Source organism: Ovis aries, chromosome 1 (genome assembly GCF_016772045.2).
Source record: "Ovis aries strain OAR_USU_Benz2616 breed Rambouillet chromosome 1, ARS-UI_Ramb_v3.0, whole genome shotgun sequence".
NCBI lineage: Eukaryota > Metazoa > Chordata > Mammalia > Artiodactyla > Bovidae > Ovis > Ovis aries.
Window position 1 is genome coordinate 208,176,077 of NC_056054.1, and position 14,815 is coordinate 208,190,891.

A 14,815-nucleotide genomic window follows, 5' to 3' on the forward strand; every position below is an offset into this window, starting at 1 on the left:
CCAGCTGTTCACAGACTAAGAATATGCCTCATATAAGAACTATTTACTTTTTTCTAGTATCACAAAGGAAATGGCAACCCATTCCAGTGTTCTTGCCTGGAGAATCCCAGGGATGGTGGAGCCTAGTGGGCTGACGTCTGTGGGGTTGCACAGAGTCGGACATGACTGAAGTGACTTAGCAGCAGCAGTATCACAAAAGAACATTGTGGTATTAACAAAAGTAAATTTTCCTTCCAAACATTGCTAAATTGGTCAGTTTTCATTTTACCTTTTCTCAAATTAGGAGATTCCAAAAACACAACAGTCCTGTAACGTACACAGATTTTATTTACATTAGAGAGGGGCCCTTTCACACTTGAAATATTCACAACCACCAGCAAGACCAATCTGCCATTTGACAGCTGAGATTGAAAGGTTACAGGATTTTCCCCCCAACCCCACCCTGTCTCCAGATCTTTGCAGAGTCAGGAGAGGAAGCCAGGCCCCTGAGGCCCAACCAAGTCTCCGTCTCGCCCACCATGAAAGACAGACTCTGCCCCCAGAAGTGACAGCCTGGATGAAAACCCAGGATAAATGTGATCAAAACATTTTGGGGACTTTCCTAATGACTCAATAGTTAAGAATTCGCCTGCCAATGCAGGGGACATGGGTTTGATCCCTGGTCAGGGAAGATCCCACATGCTTCAGGGCAACTGAACCCATGTGCCACTACTACCGAACCCATGCTCTAGAGCCCGGAAGGCGCAACTGCTCAAGCCCACATACCTGGAGCCCATGCTCCGCAACAAGAGAAGCCACCGCAAGGAGAAGCCCATGACTGAAGAGCAGCTCCCGCTCGATATAACTAGAGAAAGCCCTCAAACAGCAACGAAGACCCAGCATCGCATATATAAATAAATAACACACCACTTTGGACCAAGTGTTTTCACCATCACCTCTTCAAAGTTACACAGGAGCTCAGAGGTAGAAAAAGCCCGGATAACCTGACACCCCAGCCCTGCACCCAAACCACTCCAACTCCATTCCAATCAAGGAAGGCTCTTCCAGTCCCTGGTGGATAAGAGACTCCTTGCTACAAGGCTGGGTAACAGTGCAACAGAAGACTTCCTGCCCCACAATACTCTGATCTCTTGGCCTGAGCCCCAGAATGCGTAATCCCTCTCCATCCTCCTCACAACCTAATTCCCTCTCCCCACCCCCAAACACTGCCTCTATATTTTCCCTTCCTAATCTCTCTTCTCCTGTTTGCTCTATTTCCCCAACTAATTGGCTTCATTCTGAAAAAGAACTATTCACTTTCACTTCTTGCTCTCAGTCTGCAGGCATTAGTCAAGGATGATTGATGTTAAGATGGGAGCACAGAGGTCACACTCATGAGAAACAGAACTGAAAGAACTTGCCCACTAAGTCAAGACAAGGTAGCCTGGAGGCAGAGCAAGGGGGGTGGGGAAGCGGGGCCTGCATTCCACTCAGGATGTCTGCAGCTGTGGGAACCTAGACCCCCAAATACAGCTGTGTAAGCTGTGCCCTGCACAATTCCAAAGCCACTGCACCACTCCAAAAGGCCAGGCTGCAAGTGACGCCCTCTGGAGTTGCGTTAACAGAGCAGCCCAGGGAGGGGTCAGTAGCCCAACCCGCAGACATAGGGAAACGTGAGTCTGATAATTAGGAGATGAAGCACATCTTTCAGACAGTCAATTAATTGTGACTGAATGGCCAACTGAGTTTCTTTTTTACCAAAGTATGTTTTCAAACCCCCAGCAGCCTACCAAAAATGAGAACTGCCCATCCCTCCCCAGAAATTCAGAATCCTCTGCTAGGAGGTGGGGGTGGGGGATAGGAATATGCGTGTTGTGTTTTAACAGCCTTTTGAGAAACCCCAGGAAACAAAGCTACGGCTTAGGAGAAGACAAATACTAGAAGTGCCAAGACAGGGATAATGAGGGGGAAAATGTTTATATTTTTATACATTTATTCCTTCCATTCCAGCTCTATGTTATGAAGAATATTATTTCTAAAGACCAGTAATGATGGCAATCACATATAATCCATGAAGCAAATGTCACTAGAAACCACAACCTTGTGGCCATTCCTTGTCACAACTTTTAAGAGCAGACAGACACCCGAGACACTAAAATGAAAAAGCTATGTTGACAGCTCAAGAAATTTGTAGCCACCATTCACCAAATCATAGGTAATCCACATTCTCACTAGGGAGGTCCCTCTTTCCTCTGAGTCAACATGGCAGACACCCAGACACATACCTTGTGCTCCTCCTTCATCACCTGTTCAATGAGCTCAGACTTCACGGGAGGTTTTGAATACTGGCCTGAGAGAAGGCCATGTCCTAACTTAGTCCTGGACAGGAAGGAGAAACAAACAAAAAGGTCATTGTTGCTTCCCCTCAGGGACGCCAAAATTATCTTCAAATTTCAGTAACTACAGCTGCTTTTAGTGAAACACTGTATCTCAATTCCTCACAAATAACCCAGTCCATTCTGAAGGAGATCAGCCCTGGGATTTCTTTGGAGGGAATGATGCTGAAGCTGAAACTCCAGTACTTTGGCCACCAAAGTACTTATGCGAAGAGTTGACTCATTGGAAAAGACTCTGATGCTGGGGGGGATTGAGGGCAGGAGGAGAAGGGGACGACCAAGGATGAGATGGCTGGATGGCATCACTGACTCGATGGACGTGGTTCTGAGTGAACTCCGGGTGTTGGTGATGGACAGGGAGGCCTGGCGTGCTGTGATTCATGGGGTTGCAAAGAGTCGGACATGACTGAGTGACTGAACTGAACTGAACTTACTTGATTCTGCTTGATACTGATTCCATTTTCAAATTCTCAGTACTTTATAATTTTACTTATTTCTTCCTTTTTACAAAAGCAACACATGCCTATTTTGGAATACTTTTAAACAATACAGATCGTAAAGAAAAGAATCGTCTTTAATTCTGCAACCCAGAGATAACCACTATGAACACTATTTCAGATAAACTTTTCTTAAAAACTACAGCAGGTCACTTACATCTGTGTGTTGAAATCTTGTGTTGGATCTAAAGGAGAGTAGTCAAATATTCTTGGAAGATTTCCTACATACCTAGAAAATGAGAAGCAACAGTCAAAACATAGGAACTGAGAGATGAACAGAACCAAAATAAGCCATCATCCTAGCTAAGACCTTCTTGCCTTTCTGCCAAAACTAAATCAGAACTTTTCCCTGAGCTCCTACCTCTGCAGACACATTCATGGGCCTCCCTATGCAGCTTTCCCAGGTGACTCAGTGGTAAAAGAATCCAGGTTCAAGCCCTGGGTTGGGAAGATCCCCTGGAGAAGGAAAATGGCAACCCAGGCCAGTATTCTTGCTTGGGAAATCCCATGCACAGAGGAGCTTGGTGGGCTACAGTCCGTGGGGTCACAAGAGCCAGACACAACTGAGCACACACACACACACATACACACACACTGAAGTTGAAAATGCTTATGCTTCTCTCAATAGGCCTTCACCCCAGATATGAGTTAAAATCCTCTCAGATTTGGAATCTTTTACAAGTTTCCCAGTGATTCTAACATGGAGCCAGAGTCAAGCACCACTGGGTTAGGCCATCGCAACCACCTTCTCAAAACCAAAAGGCAAGGTAAGGAATTGTTCTGGTCACGTTGAAATGAATAATGACAGGAGTAACAACGGCCACTTCTGGAGAGTTGCCTATACTGCCTGCCTAAGTCCTCACCTACAACCATAGGAGGAAGGGATTATTGTCATCACCCCCCTTGAGAGATGAGAAATCAAGGTGCAAACTCATTAGGTAGCTTCCAAAACCACCCAGGTGGGAGTGATGGAGCCCAAGGTGGACCCAGGCAGCCTGGCCCCCAAGCCATGCCCAGAACCATGCTGCTGGCTGTACCTGCCCCATCCACAAGCCCTCTTTCTGACCAGTTTACCTGACATAGCAATCTAACTCTAACCATCCATCTCTCATCTCAACCCACAATCATTCCTTTCACTTCTTAAATTCACTTCCTATCTCACACTCTCTGCTTTGTGCTCTTTACCTTCCCCTCTTGAAACTTAGATTCTCTGAGTCTAGAAGTTTTCGAAAGAAGAATCCAGAAACAGATCTCATTTCCTGCCCCTTCCTGCACCTGCCCTGCCTACTTCTCTGACCTCATTCCCACCCCTTTCTCCCACCCCACAACACCCCAGCCACTTCCCCTTTTTGCTGCCCAGGGCATACCAAGCTCGCTCCTGCTTCAGAGTCATGCCATCCTGCTGTCTCTTTCCTCGAACACTCTCTCTAAAGATCATCATTCTTTTGCAGGTCTGATTTAAAGCCACCTCCCCATCTCCCTACCCCTTTTGAGTTCCTGACCCTGGCTAACTTTCTTCCTGGCTTGTATCACTATTTGCAAGTATACAATTTATGTTCTTGTTTATTATCTTTCTATAGATTACATACTAGAATATAATCTCCATGAAGGCATAGACTTTATCTAAATTACTACATCTCTACCATGAGAACCATATCTAACATGTAAAAGGCACTCAATAAATATTTGTTGAATGAATATATTCATATCATAATCACATAACCAATTTCCATAACTGACTACTAAATAACCCAAGAGAATAGGCATTATTGCAGTAAAGCCTTGGCAGAGAACCATAATACACTGTAGTTGGTAATAACCTCTAATTAGATCCTTCAGCTATTAGAAACTTCCAGGCAACTGCTGACAACAAACTCAGAATTTGTATCCCAGGTTATATATCAACATCAAAATTAACAGAGCACCACATCTCTGGAAAAGGCCCATTCAAATGGCTTCTGGTTACATCATTAGGACAATAATTCCATCTAGAAATTTTCTAAGGACCAAAATCCAATAATACATAAACCAAACTTTGGAACCAAACTATATTCAGTATAAGAGAGAATTCTTAATATACAACTTGATATACATTATCAATATTAGCTATCTTAAAATCTGGTCTTTATCATACCTCAAAACCTAACAAGACCAAAAAAAAAAAAACTGGTAAGATAAACATTAGTGAAAAGCTTAGGCTTTCCGTCAAGGCTGATGGAGGAGAATAAAGTTTAAAGGGATAAATCTTTGATTTCAGAAAAGTCCATTTTGCTACAAATTTATATTCTTTTTCTCATCAACTAGGAATATCTTCTATTACAACAAAATTAAAAGACAGCAGTAATGTTGGATAATTTTTAGAGTACTTATATCTTCAATTTGTAATCAAGTGGTTTTCAAAACAAAAAACATGTTTGCTATCTAAAAGTCCACCCTTGTTGTCATTCAATTTGTACACCAATTTATTTAGATTTGTTCATCAGAATTATTTTGAAATGTAAACTAGGTTCAAGTGGCACACAGGGTATCAAGGAGTCCAGCTGATGTTCCCGAATTATACTGTGGTTGTGTGTAAGCCATTTAATCTCTCTGTGAGTCACTCTTTCTACTTACAAAATGGAGAGACCGCTTCACTAAGTTAGTCCTGCTGGGAAAAAGGAGTTTGACGAGCAAGCATTTCAACCCAGTGATATTTGTTAAAGAACCAAAAGACAAGTAAGAATAGTAAGTTGCTCATGTTCTAATATATACCACAAATGTTTAGGAAATAAAATATAAGATATTAGATACTACAAAATTCTAAAACACTTGAAACAAGACTAGGTAAGAGATTCAACTCTTAAATCCAAAATACAGACCTGAGGTATGTTTTTTTCATTGAAGAAAAATTCAGAAGATTATTTATCAAACTTCGATGTGCAGAAAATATTTTCAAAAACGTAGACAGTAAAGCACTAAAAAATGTTGTTGGGCTTTGTGACAAAAGAATACAAGTTTCTTTCATTCGAGATTAAAAGAAATAATAATTATACAACACCTACCATAAGAACTTTTCTTCAATAGTTAAAAAAAAAAAAATTTTGGAGCATAAGACAGATAAGATTATTCCCAAATCAAATGATAATACAAGTATGAGACATGGGTAAGAATTTATAAAAATCATATGATGCACGATGCATACGTTTGAAAAGGCTTTCCCATCTCAGAGATTCAAACTTGCTCCTCCTTTTCTCCAAAACCCTGTCTCCACTCCTCCTGCACAGCAGTCAAAGTGAATATCCCTTTTTGTGTTCTTTCTTCAAAGAAATCCTCCCTTACCACCTCCTTTCCTTTTTCTTCATGGAGTGTACTGTATTTAAAATCATGCAGTTGTTCTTACAATTAGAGATACTCCTCAACAAAGGACAGGGTTACATTCCAATAAACCCATCATAAATTGATGATATAAACTGAAAATGCACTTACAGGGAACTCTACTCAGTACTCTGTAATGGCCTATATGGGATAAGAATCTTTAAAAAAAGGAGTGGATATATGTATATGTATAACTGATTCACTTTGCTATACACGTGAAACTAATACAACATTGTAAATCAACTGTACTCCAATAAAACTTTTTCAATAACTTTCAAATCTTAGGGTATTAGGGACATTCATTCATATTTTAAAAAATAAAATAAAATTTTTATTTTAAAATATAAAAAAAAGTGCATTCATAATACCTAACCTACCAAACACTGAAGCTTAACCTAGCCTACCTTAAATGTGCTCAGCACACTTACATTAGCCCACTGTTGGCTAAATCATCTAATTACTTAAAGCCTACTTGATAATAAAGTGTTGATTATCTGCTATAGCTTACTGAATACTGTACTGAAAGTGCAGAACAGAGAGGCTATCTGGGTACAAAATAGTTGTGATGGTTGTTTACCCTCAGGGTCTTCTACCTGACCAGGAGCTGTGGCTGCTGCCTGCCCAACATCATACGAGAGTATGTACCACCTGTCACTAGCCCAGGAAAACTAGCCGAAAGCAAAATGCAAAATTCAAAGTACCGTTTCTACTGAATACACAGCACTTTTGCACCATCATCAAGTTTAAGCTGAATCATCTGAAATCAGGGACGGTCTATATTTATTTAAGGTCTATTTCCCCAAATGGGGCTGGGCACCAGGTCTTATTTACCACTGAACCCCCCCACACCTAGCGCCCTGCTGAGCAGAGCAGAACCCACTCTTTATTCGCTGGATGAAAAAATGAAAACCTGACATGGACAACTGACCATAAATTTCTAAATCCAGAACAGTAAGAAGAGGTAAGATTTTACGTATCAAAAGAGGAAGGAAAAGAATATTTGATATACTTTTAATAACCACCATTACAGGCTTCTTCCCTGATGGCTCAATGGTAAAGAATCCACCTGCAATGCCAGAGACACAGAAGATACGGGTTCACTCCCTGGGTCAGGAAGATCCCCTGGGTGAGGAAAGGGCAACCCATTGCAGTATGCTTGCCTGGAGAACTCCATGGATAGAGGAACCTGGTGGGCTACAGTCCATGGGGTCACAGAGTTGAACTCAACTGAACACACAACCACCATTAAAATCATTAGCGTTCAACTCTATGTGGGTAAAAAAATCGCCCTGTGCTATTCCTAGTGTGCTATCTGTCCATCAGCTTGTCTGACACGTGTGTCCTCTTCCATACTTGAACCAAGGTCGAAACCTACCTGCTCTGGGAAACACTACACATCATTTCCTAAACTTAGACAGCAGCTGCCCATGACCTACAGCTGCTGGTCTCTGTGGCTCCCTGTGCTAAGCACAGTTTAAGGAAGAAGACGCCCAGAGACGCAGCCCTTCTCCCTCCCTGGCCGAGGGAGAAAGCGGGCAGCCTGTACAGGCATAGTTAGGAGTTGCCCTCAATCAATGCCTCCCAGTTACCTATGGTGAAGGGCCAGCTTGTTTGTTGGTTTCAAATCATATAGATGAAATCCTTAAAAATACAATAAAAATAAATTAGAGTTCACCCCCGAACAACAGGAGAGTTAGAGGCAACAACCTTCCGCACAATTGGAATTCCATGCATAACTTTACAGTCAATCCTTTGAATTCACAGTTCCTTCACAACCATGGTTTCAACCAACAGCCAATCATGTATTGGGTTGGCAGAAAGTTGATTAGGATTTTTCTATAAGATGGTTTAGAAAAACCCGAATGAACATTTTGGTCAACCCAACAGTACTGCAATATGTATTTACTGAAAAAAAATCCACACATAAGTGGAACTGTGCAGTTCATGCTCAAGTTGTTCAAGGGTCAGCTGTATTTGAAAAACAAAATGCCACTTATTAAAAAATGGCAAAGTCAAATTACTACAATTTCTCAATGCCCACTCTCAGTTGCCATACCTATCCCATTACAGGTCCATTTTCAGCAGTCCAAGGACCAGCACCATCTACAAACCACAGTTTGAGCAGCAAAAAACCTAAATTCTCTAAGAAACCCCACTCACTCACCACTGCCCAAAGAGATCAGTGAACCTCTCCAATTGCATGTAGAGGGAGAGATGAGGCAGGTTTGCTGTGAAGATTAATGACTATAGTATTTTCGGCATAGAGGTTGCAGGTTTAAAACAGAAAGTGAAGTGAAAGTGAAGTCACTCAGTTGTGCCCAACTCTTTGCAACCCCATGGACTGCAGCCTACCAGGATCCTCCGTCCATGGGATTTTCCAGGCAAGAGGACTGGGGTGGGTGCCATTTCCTTCTCCAGGTTAAAAACAGAAGCCATTATTAATGTGACAAATCCCTGTAGGAGGTTTTCCAATTTACAAACCTCTCCTTATCTCATGCAGTCCCTATAACACTTCAAGCATTCTCACCTGCCTTCATGCGGGAAGTCACAGCACAAACGTGGGGCAATGTCCCACAGTCAGTGAGGAAGGGCTTCCCTGGTACACACTGCCTGAGCAGGCACCGAGGAGACGTGGGGCAGTCTGCATGCCCAGGTCTGCTCAGGACACTTACGCTCTCTGGAATTCTGGGATGCTGAAGATGGCCTGCATCACAGAGCTGAGATAGCAGCTATTGCCCAGGTTCTTGAGCCCTGTGTACCCTGGGCCGTACATGGGCTTCAGCTTTGTCCCCGTCTCCTGGATCACCTCCCACTCGCTGACCCGTGGCTTGATGTCGTTGTCTTGGAGCCCATTCTCTGTCTGGGGCAAGATCAGTGAAGAAATACAACTTTGACGATGACTGTCATTCCAAGATCACATCCCACGAATTATTTCTAACAGCAATAGAGGTTTCTGCCTTTCCCCTCAGTTAAACAGAGAAATAAACAACCTCGTTAAAAGCGACTGAGATAGTGATGGTTGCACAAGGCAAATGGACTTTGTGCCACCGAACTGTGCGCTTAAAAATCATTAAAATAGTAAGTTTTATGTTAGGTATAGATTTCTATAATTTAATAAATGACCACATTTAAAAGATTTAACAGTAAAAGAGACAAAGACCAAGGGGAACGGGGATAGGAGGAGGAAGAAGACAAACAGGAATCAATAAAAAAGAAGGCAGATACAACACAACACAGCAGACAAAAAGCAAGACAGTTGGAGAGGAAAGTGGAATAAACCCACGGGGCTCAGGAGAAGTGCAACATAGGAGGGAGGTTTAAAGAAGAGCAGAGAAAATAAATTAAAAAGTGACATGAGCAAGACAGAGGAATTAGAAGGAGAATGTGAGGAAAGGGAGATGGCCTGGGCCAAAGCAAAACATGCATGTTTAACCGGCTCCTCATAGGGTCAAATATTACAGTCACAACACCAGCCTGAAAACACAATACAAAATGAGCCACAGGGCTTCCATCAACAATAAATAATCTACTGGTTTACTCTTTCCACACACCCCCAACAAGCTCTCCTTCCCTTCCTGAAATTAATTAAAGTGATGTTGGTCACAAATCATTTTAAAGGTCATCTCCCCATACCTTCCGCCTTTAGTGAACAAAAAATGATTCATGCAACTCTCCGTCAAAGGAGACAAAAATTTTGCAAGTAAACTCCAACTGAAACAAAATGGTACTTGATGAGGTGCCATGTTCATTATAAAATTTTAAAACTCTAAGTAAACTGATAACCGAAAGAAAACGCTAATTAAGTTTGAGAAGTAAATGCAAACATTAAAACCTAAAACCTATAAAAATGAAGATGTATGTGATAGGAATTATATAAATAAACCGAACAGTTTCCCTGCAAGGTGGGAATAGAGACAAAAGGAGACCTTTCTCACCCCATGCATATGAAGCATGTCAATTCCAAAATGTGCTAAATGCTTGGCCAAATGAGGGTCCAAAACAGCTTCCTCTTCTTGGAAAGAATAAACATCTAGAAGGTGAAAAGAAAATAAGCACTAAGATCTGCAATCAAGTTGTTCAACATTCAACACGCACCCACCAAGCTCCTCCTATGCACTGGGCTTGGTATATATCAATGAACAAACAAAAAACTCTGGTGAGTTTCAACTGGGGGGAAGATAGATGATAATAAGCATAATCAATGGGTATTTTTGTAAATATATCTATTTATCAGTCCTTTTAACATTTCAGAAAGTAATTTTATAAAGGATTTCTGAAACAAGAAAAAGAGGACAGAGTCTAAAGCTAAAATAATTTAAAACTAGACAAATATAAATGCCTAACACTGACTGTTCTAACCCCAGTGGCATGTTTGTAAGTTCAGGAGGAGGGAAGCGGGAGGAAGGAGATGGTGACACTGCCTGCCACCCTCAGGGGGAACCAGTGAAGAACAGAGAAAACACAGGACCTCAGGCTGTCTGAATGGCTGGACTGTGGTGTGAGGTCCAGGACAAAACAAAATTCTGCCCATGGAACCCTCTGTAATCTCAGAGCTACCACCACAGGACCTTCCACCTCCATCTGCCCCCTCGTCCCCCCCTCCCCAGTGTCCACACCTCAGAGAGCTGGTGAGAGGTCTCTGAAGACTGCAGTGCACCCTAAACGTGCCCACCCCCCAGCACACGGAAGACGATGATGCGTCTGGTACAGCGGGGTAACTCAGGAGGCTGCACCGAGCCCAGGATCTGAGAAATCAGCATGTTGACAGCCTTGTCTGTAACCCACTCACAGGGCTCTGGTGTTGGGAAGCTGTGTGCTGAAGGGGGCCACTTCTCTGCTCAGGACCCTCATCTGCCATCTGACCACATAAGGCTTCAGACTGAACCCAGCTTCTCCAAGTGTAGGGCATGATTCCAAAGCAGCAGCAATGCCTGAAAGCTCATTAGAAACGCAGAATCTCGGACTCAACCCAGACGTACTGAACAAGAACCTGCATTCTAACGAGATCCCCACGCACACAGGAAAGTTTGAGAAGAACTGTGTAGCGCTTTCAAAAGCTACCCAAACCACTGCCTTATCTGTCCTCACATGGCAGTGCGACAGGGAAGAGGGAAACATTTTCAGGCCCATTTTGCACACGAGGAAATGAGACTTAGAAAAGTTAAATCATTTGTCTCAAACCCCACATGTGGCACAAACCCAAGTAGTCTGACTCCTGGCCCAGTCCTTTGTACGCAGATCTCTTAGGAGACCAAGACTCAGTGAGGCACCATCCGAGGCCCTTAACAGGTAGAGAGAGACAAAAAACACATTCAGGGGCTTTGGTGGTGGTCCGGTGGTTTGAGACTCTGCCCTTCCAATGCAGGGGGCACGGGTCCAATCCCTGGCTGGGGACTAGGGTCCCACATGGTTCAGCCAAAAAAACAAAAACAAAACAAAAACCCCACAATTTCTTCACTCTAAAATTGGAAAAACAAAATGTGAAAACAGATATAAAGATATTATTCTTTACAGCAGCAAAAGATAAGATTGTTCAAGGAGTTGCCTGCTCTCTGGAACAATACCAGGAGGAGAAAAAGAAAGTGATATATAGAACTAAAGTGACCCTCTGACCCAAACCCAGATACATGGAGACTCACTGCCACCAAAAAAAAGTCAAGTCTTTAAACATTGTTTAGCTTTCTTTTCCATCCCTCTTCCCCTAGGCATCCATTTCAACTTATGGATAGAAGCCTTCATCTATATTCTTTTCTAAATATAATTCAGTGCACGCAAAAGTAAACACAAAAGATAAAATCCCCAGGCCAATTAAGAAAAAAAATTCCCAAATGTTTAAGTATTAAAAAAAAAAAATTCCTTGAACTAATAACTTGAAACAGCTACATCAACTATATCTTCAGATTAAATTTCCAACATCCGTTGGGTCATAGAAAAAGCAAAATAGTTCCAGAAAAACATCTGCTTCTGCTTCATTGACTATGCCAAAGCCTTTGACAGTGTGGATCACAACAAACTGTGGGAAATTCTTCAAGAGATGGGAATACCAGACCACCTGACCTGCCTCCTAGGGCTTTCCTGATAGCTCAGTTGGTAAAGAATCCGCCTGCAATGTGGGAGACCTGGATTCGATCCCTGGGTTGGGAAGATCCCCTGGAGAAGGGAAACGCTACCCACTCCAGTATTCGGGCCTGGAGAATTCCAAAGACTGTATAGTTCATGGCGTTGCAAAGAGTCGGACACGACTGAGCGGCTTTCACTTTCACTTTACCTGCCTCCCGAGAAACCTGTACACAGGTCAAGAAGCAACAGAACTGGACATGGAACAACAGACTGGTTCCAAATTGGGAAAGGAGTACATCAAAGCTGTATATTGTCACCCTGCTTATTTAACTTATATGCAGAGTACATCATGAGAAACCCTGGGCTGGAAGAAGCACAAGCTGGGATCAAGATTGACGGGAGAAATATCAATAACCTCAGATATGCAGATGACACCACCCTTATGGCAGAAAGCAAAGAGACTAAAGAGACTCTTGATGAAAGTGAAAGAGAAGAGTGAAAAAGCTGGCTTAAAACTCAACATTCAAAAAATGAAGATCATGGCATCTGGTCCCATCATTTCATGGCAAACATGGGGAAACAATGGAAACAGTGACAGACTTTATTTTCTTGAGCTTCAAAATCATTGCAGATGGTGACTGCAGCCATGAAATTAAACAACGCTTGCTCCTTGGAAGAAAAGCTATGGCAAACCCAGATAGCATATTAAAAAGCAGAGATATTACTTGGCCAACAAAGCTTCCTATAGTCAAAGTTACGGTTTTTCCAATAATCATGTATGGATGTGAGAGTTGGACCATAAAGAAAGGTGAGCACCAAAGAATATTAATTCTTTTGAACTGTGGTGTTGGAGAAGACTCTTGAGAGTCCCTTGGACTTGTAAGGAGATCCAACCAGTCGATCCTAAAGGAAATCAATCCTGATTATTCACTGAAAGGACTGATGCTGAAGCTCCAATACTTTGGCCACCTGATGCAAAGAGTTGACTGGTTAGAAAAGACCCTGATGCTGGGAAAGACTGAAGGCAGGAGGAAAAAGGGACGACAGAGGATGAGATGATTGGACAGCATCACCAACTCAATGGACATGAGTTTGAGCAAGCTCTGGAAGATGGTGAAAGACAAGGAAGCCTGGTGTGCTGTAGTCCATCGGGTCACAAAGAGTCAGACACGACTAAGTGACTGAACAACAATGAGATAGTTTTGAAGACTTAAAGACTTTAAGCCTCTACTTATCAGAGCCCCGAGAGAAAATTACAAGATTGATAGAAATGTACCATTGGCACTGGTCTAGGATTTTGAAACAAGTGAAAATCACATAAAATTATATGGTTCTTAAGCTATTAGCCTCCTGCCTGTGTGAGAAATTAACATTTCCTATCTCCGGTCATTAACTGCCCCCAAAATATGAGATGATTTAGTCAGACATAACAGTTACTTACCCCAATGACAAAAACAGTTTAGTGAGTAACACACAAGAAATCTAAAATTGAACTGTGATCCTTAAACTTGGCAATCATGAAGAATTTATAAGTGACACGTAGTCATAGAAAAACTATTTGAAGAAGACTTGGGGACTGAAAATCCTTACACATTTTTCATTAGGAAATTTACTTTATCTCCATCTTCAGCTTAGCAAACTCAAGTCTTAACTCAGAAACTACTGCAGCAAATAAGCACAGCCTGACAAGTATTAATCTCCCCAACTCCAACCTTGACTTAAAAACTAGAAGCTAAGAAACAGGAAGTTCATAGAGAGATCCTCCTGCTAAGTCACTTCAGTCATGTCTGACTCTGTGTGACCCCACAGACAGCAGCCCACCAGGCTCCCCCGTCCCTGGGATTCTCCAGGCAAGATCCTCCTAGGAATAGCCTAAGCAGAATTTCATGAGTAACTACACCTAACTTTAGAAGTAAACCAGCCATTGTTTCAAGTTAAATGACAAATGAAGCCATGGAGAGCATAGAGAGATCCACAGAAGCAAAAAGATTCAAGAAAAAATTTACGGAATTAAAATGACAGAAAGAAGATCTCTGGCTGCCTAGGAATAAGAAGTTTTACTAAGAAAGATCACAAAGAAATTTTGTGAGGATATGGAAATGTTCAGTCTTTATAGTGAAGGTAATGATTAGGGAGCTATATATTTTAAAAATTCATTACCTAAAATATTTAAAAGGTTCCACTTACTATATGTAACTTTTACTTCAATCTGCAACCCAGCCTTGACCCATATGAGTCGATGAATGAATAAAGGTAATATTTAAAGGAAAAAAATTTTCCAGCATGAAATGATGTGATAAGCATGTTAGAAAATAGTATGTGCATTCAGGAAACTATAATCAATATCCAGTGATAAACCATAATGGAAAAAAAATAACAATATACATATATGTACAATTGAAGCAAAAATTCTGCTAAACAGCAGAAATTAATACAACATTGTAAATCAACTATATTTCAATATAATTTTTTTAAAAAATAAATAAAATAGTATGTGTATTAAGTTTCAAAAGTAATGAAGGAGAACTT

At 41.7% G+C, this 14,815-nt stretch overlaps 1 protein-coding gene across 1 annotated transcript in view; it reads right to left on the minus strand.

Moving 5' to 3' along the window:
• The window catches only part of USP13 (ubiquitin specific peptidase 13), a 135,435-nt gene that overhangs the window by 57,760 nt on the left and 62,860 nt on the right, over positions 1 to 14,815 (minus strand). The window contains exons 7-10 of the mRNA XM_027958132.2: positions 10,162 to 10,256; positions 8,899 to 9,086; positions 3,030 to 3,101; positions 2,265 to 2,358 (exon numbers count right to left, since the gene is read on the minus strand). Of these exons, the coding sequence (XP_027813933.1) occupies positions 2,265 to 2,358; positions 3,030 to 3,101; positions 8,899 to 9,086; positions 10,162 to 10,256 (449 nt within the window). The remainder of the gene's footprint in view (positions 1 to 2,264; positions 2,359 to 3,029; positions 3,102 to 8,898; positions 9,087 to 10,161; positions 10,257 to 14,815) is intronic.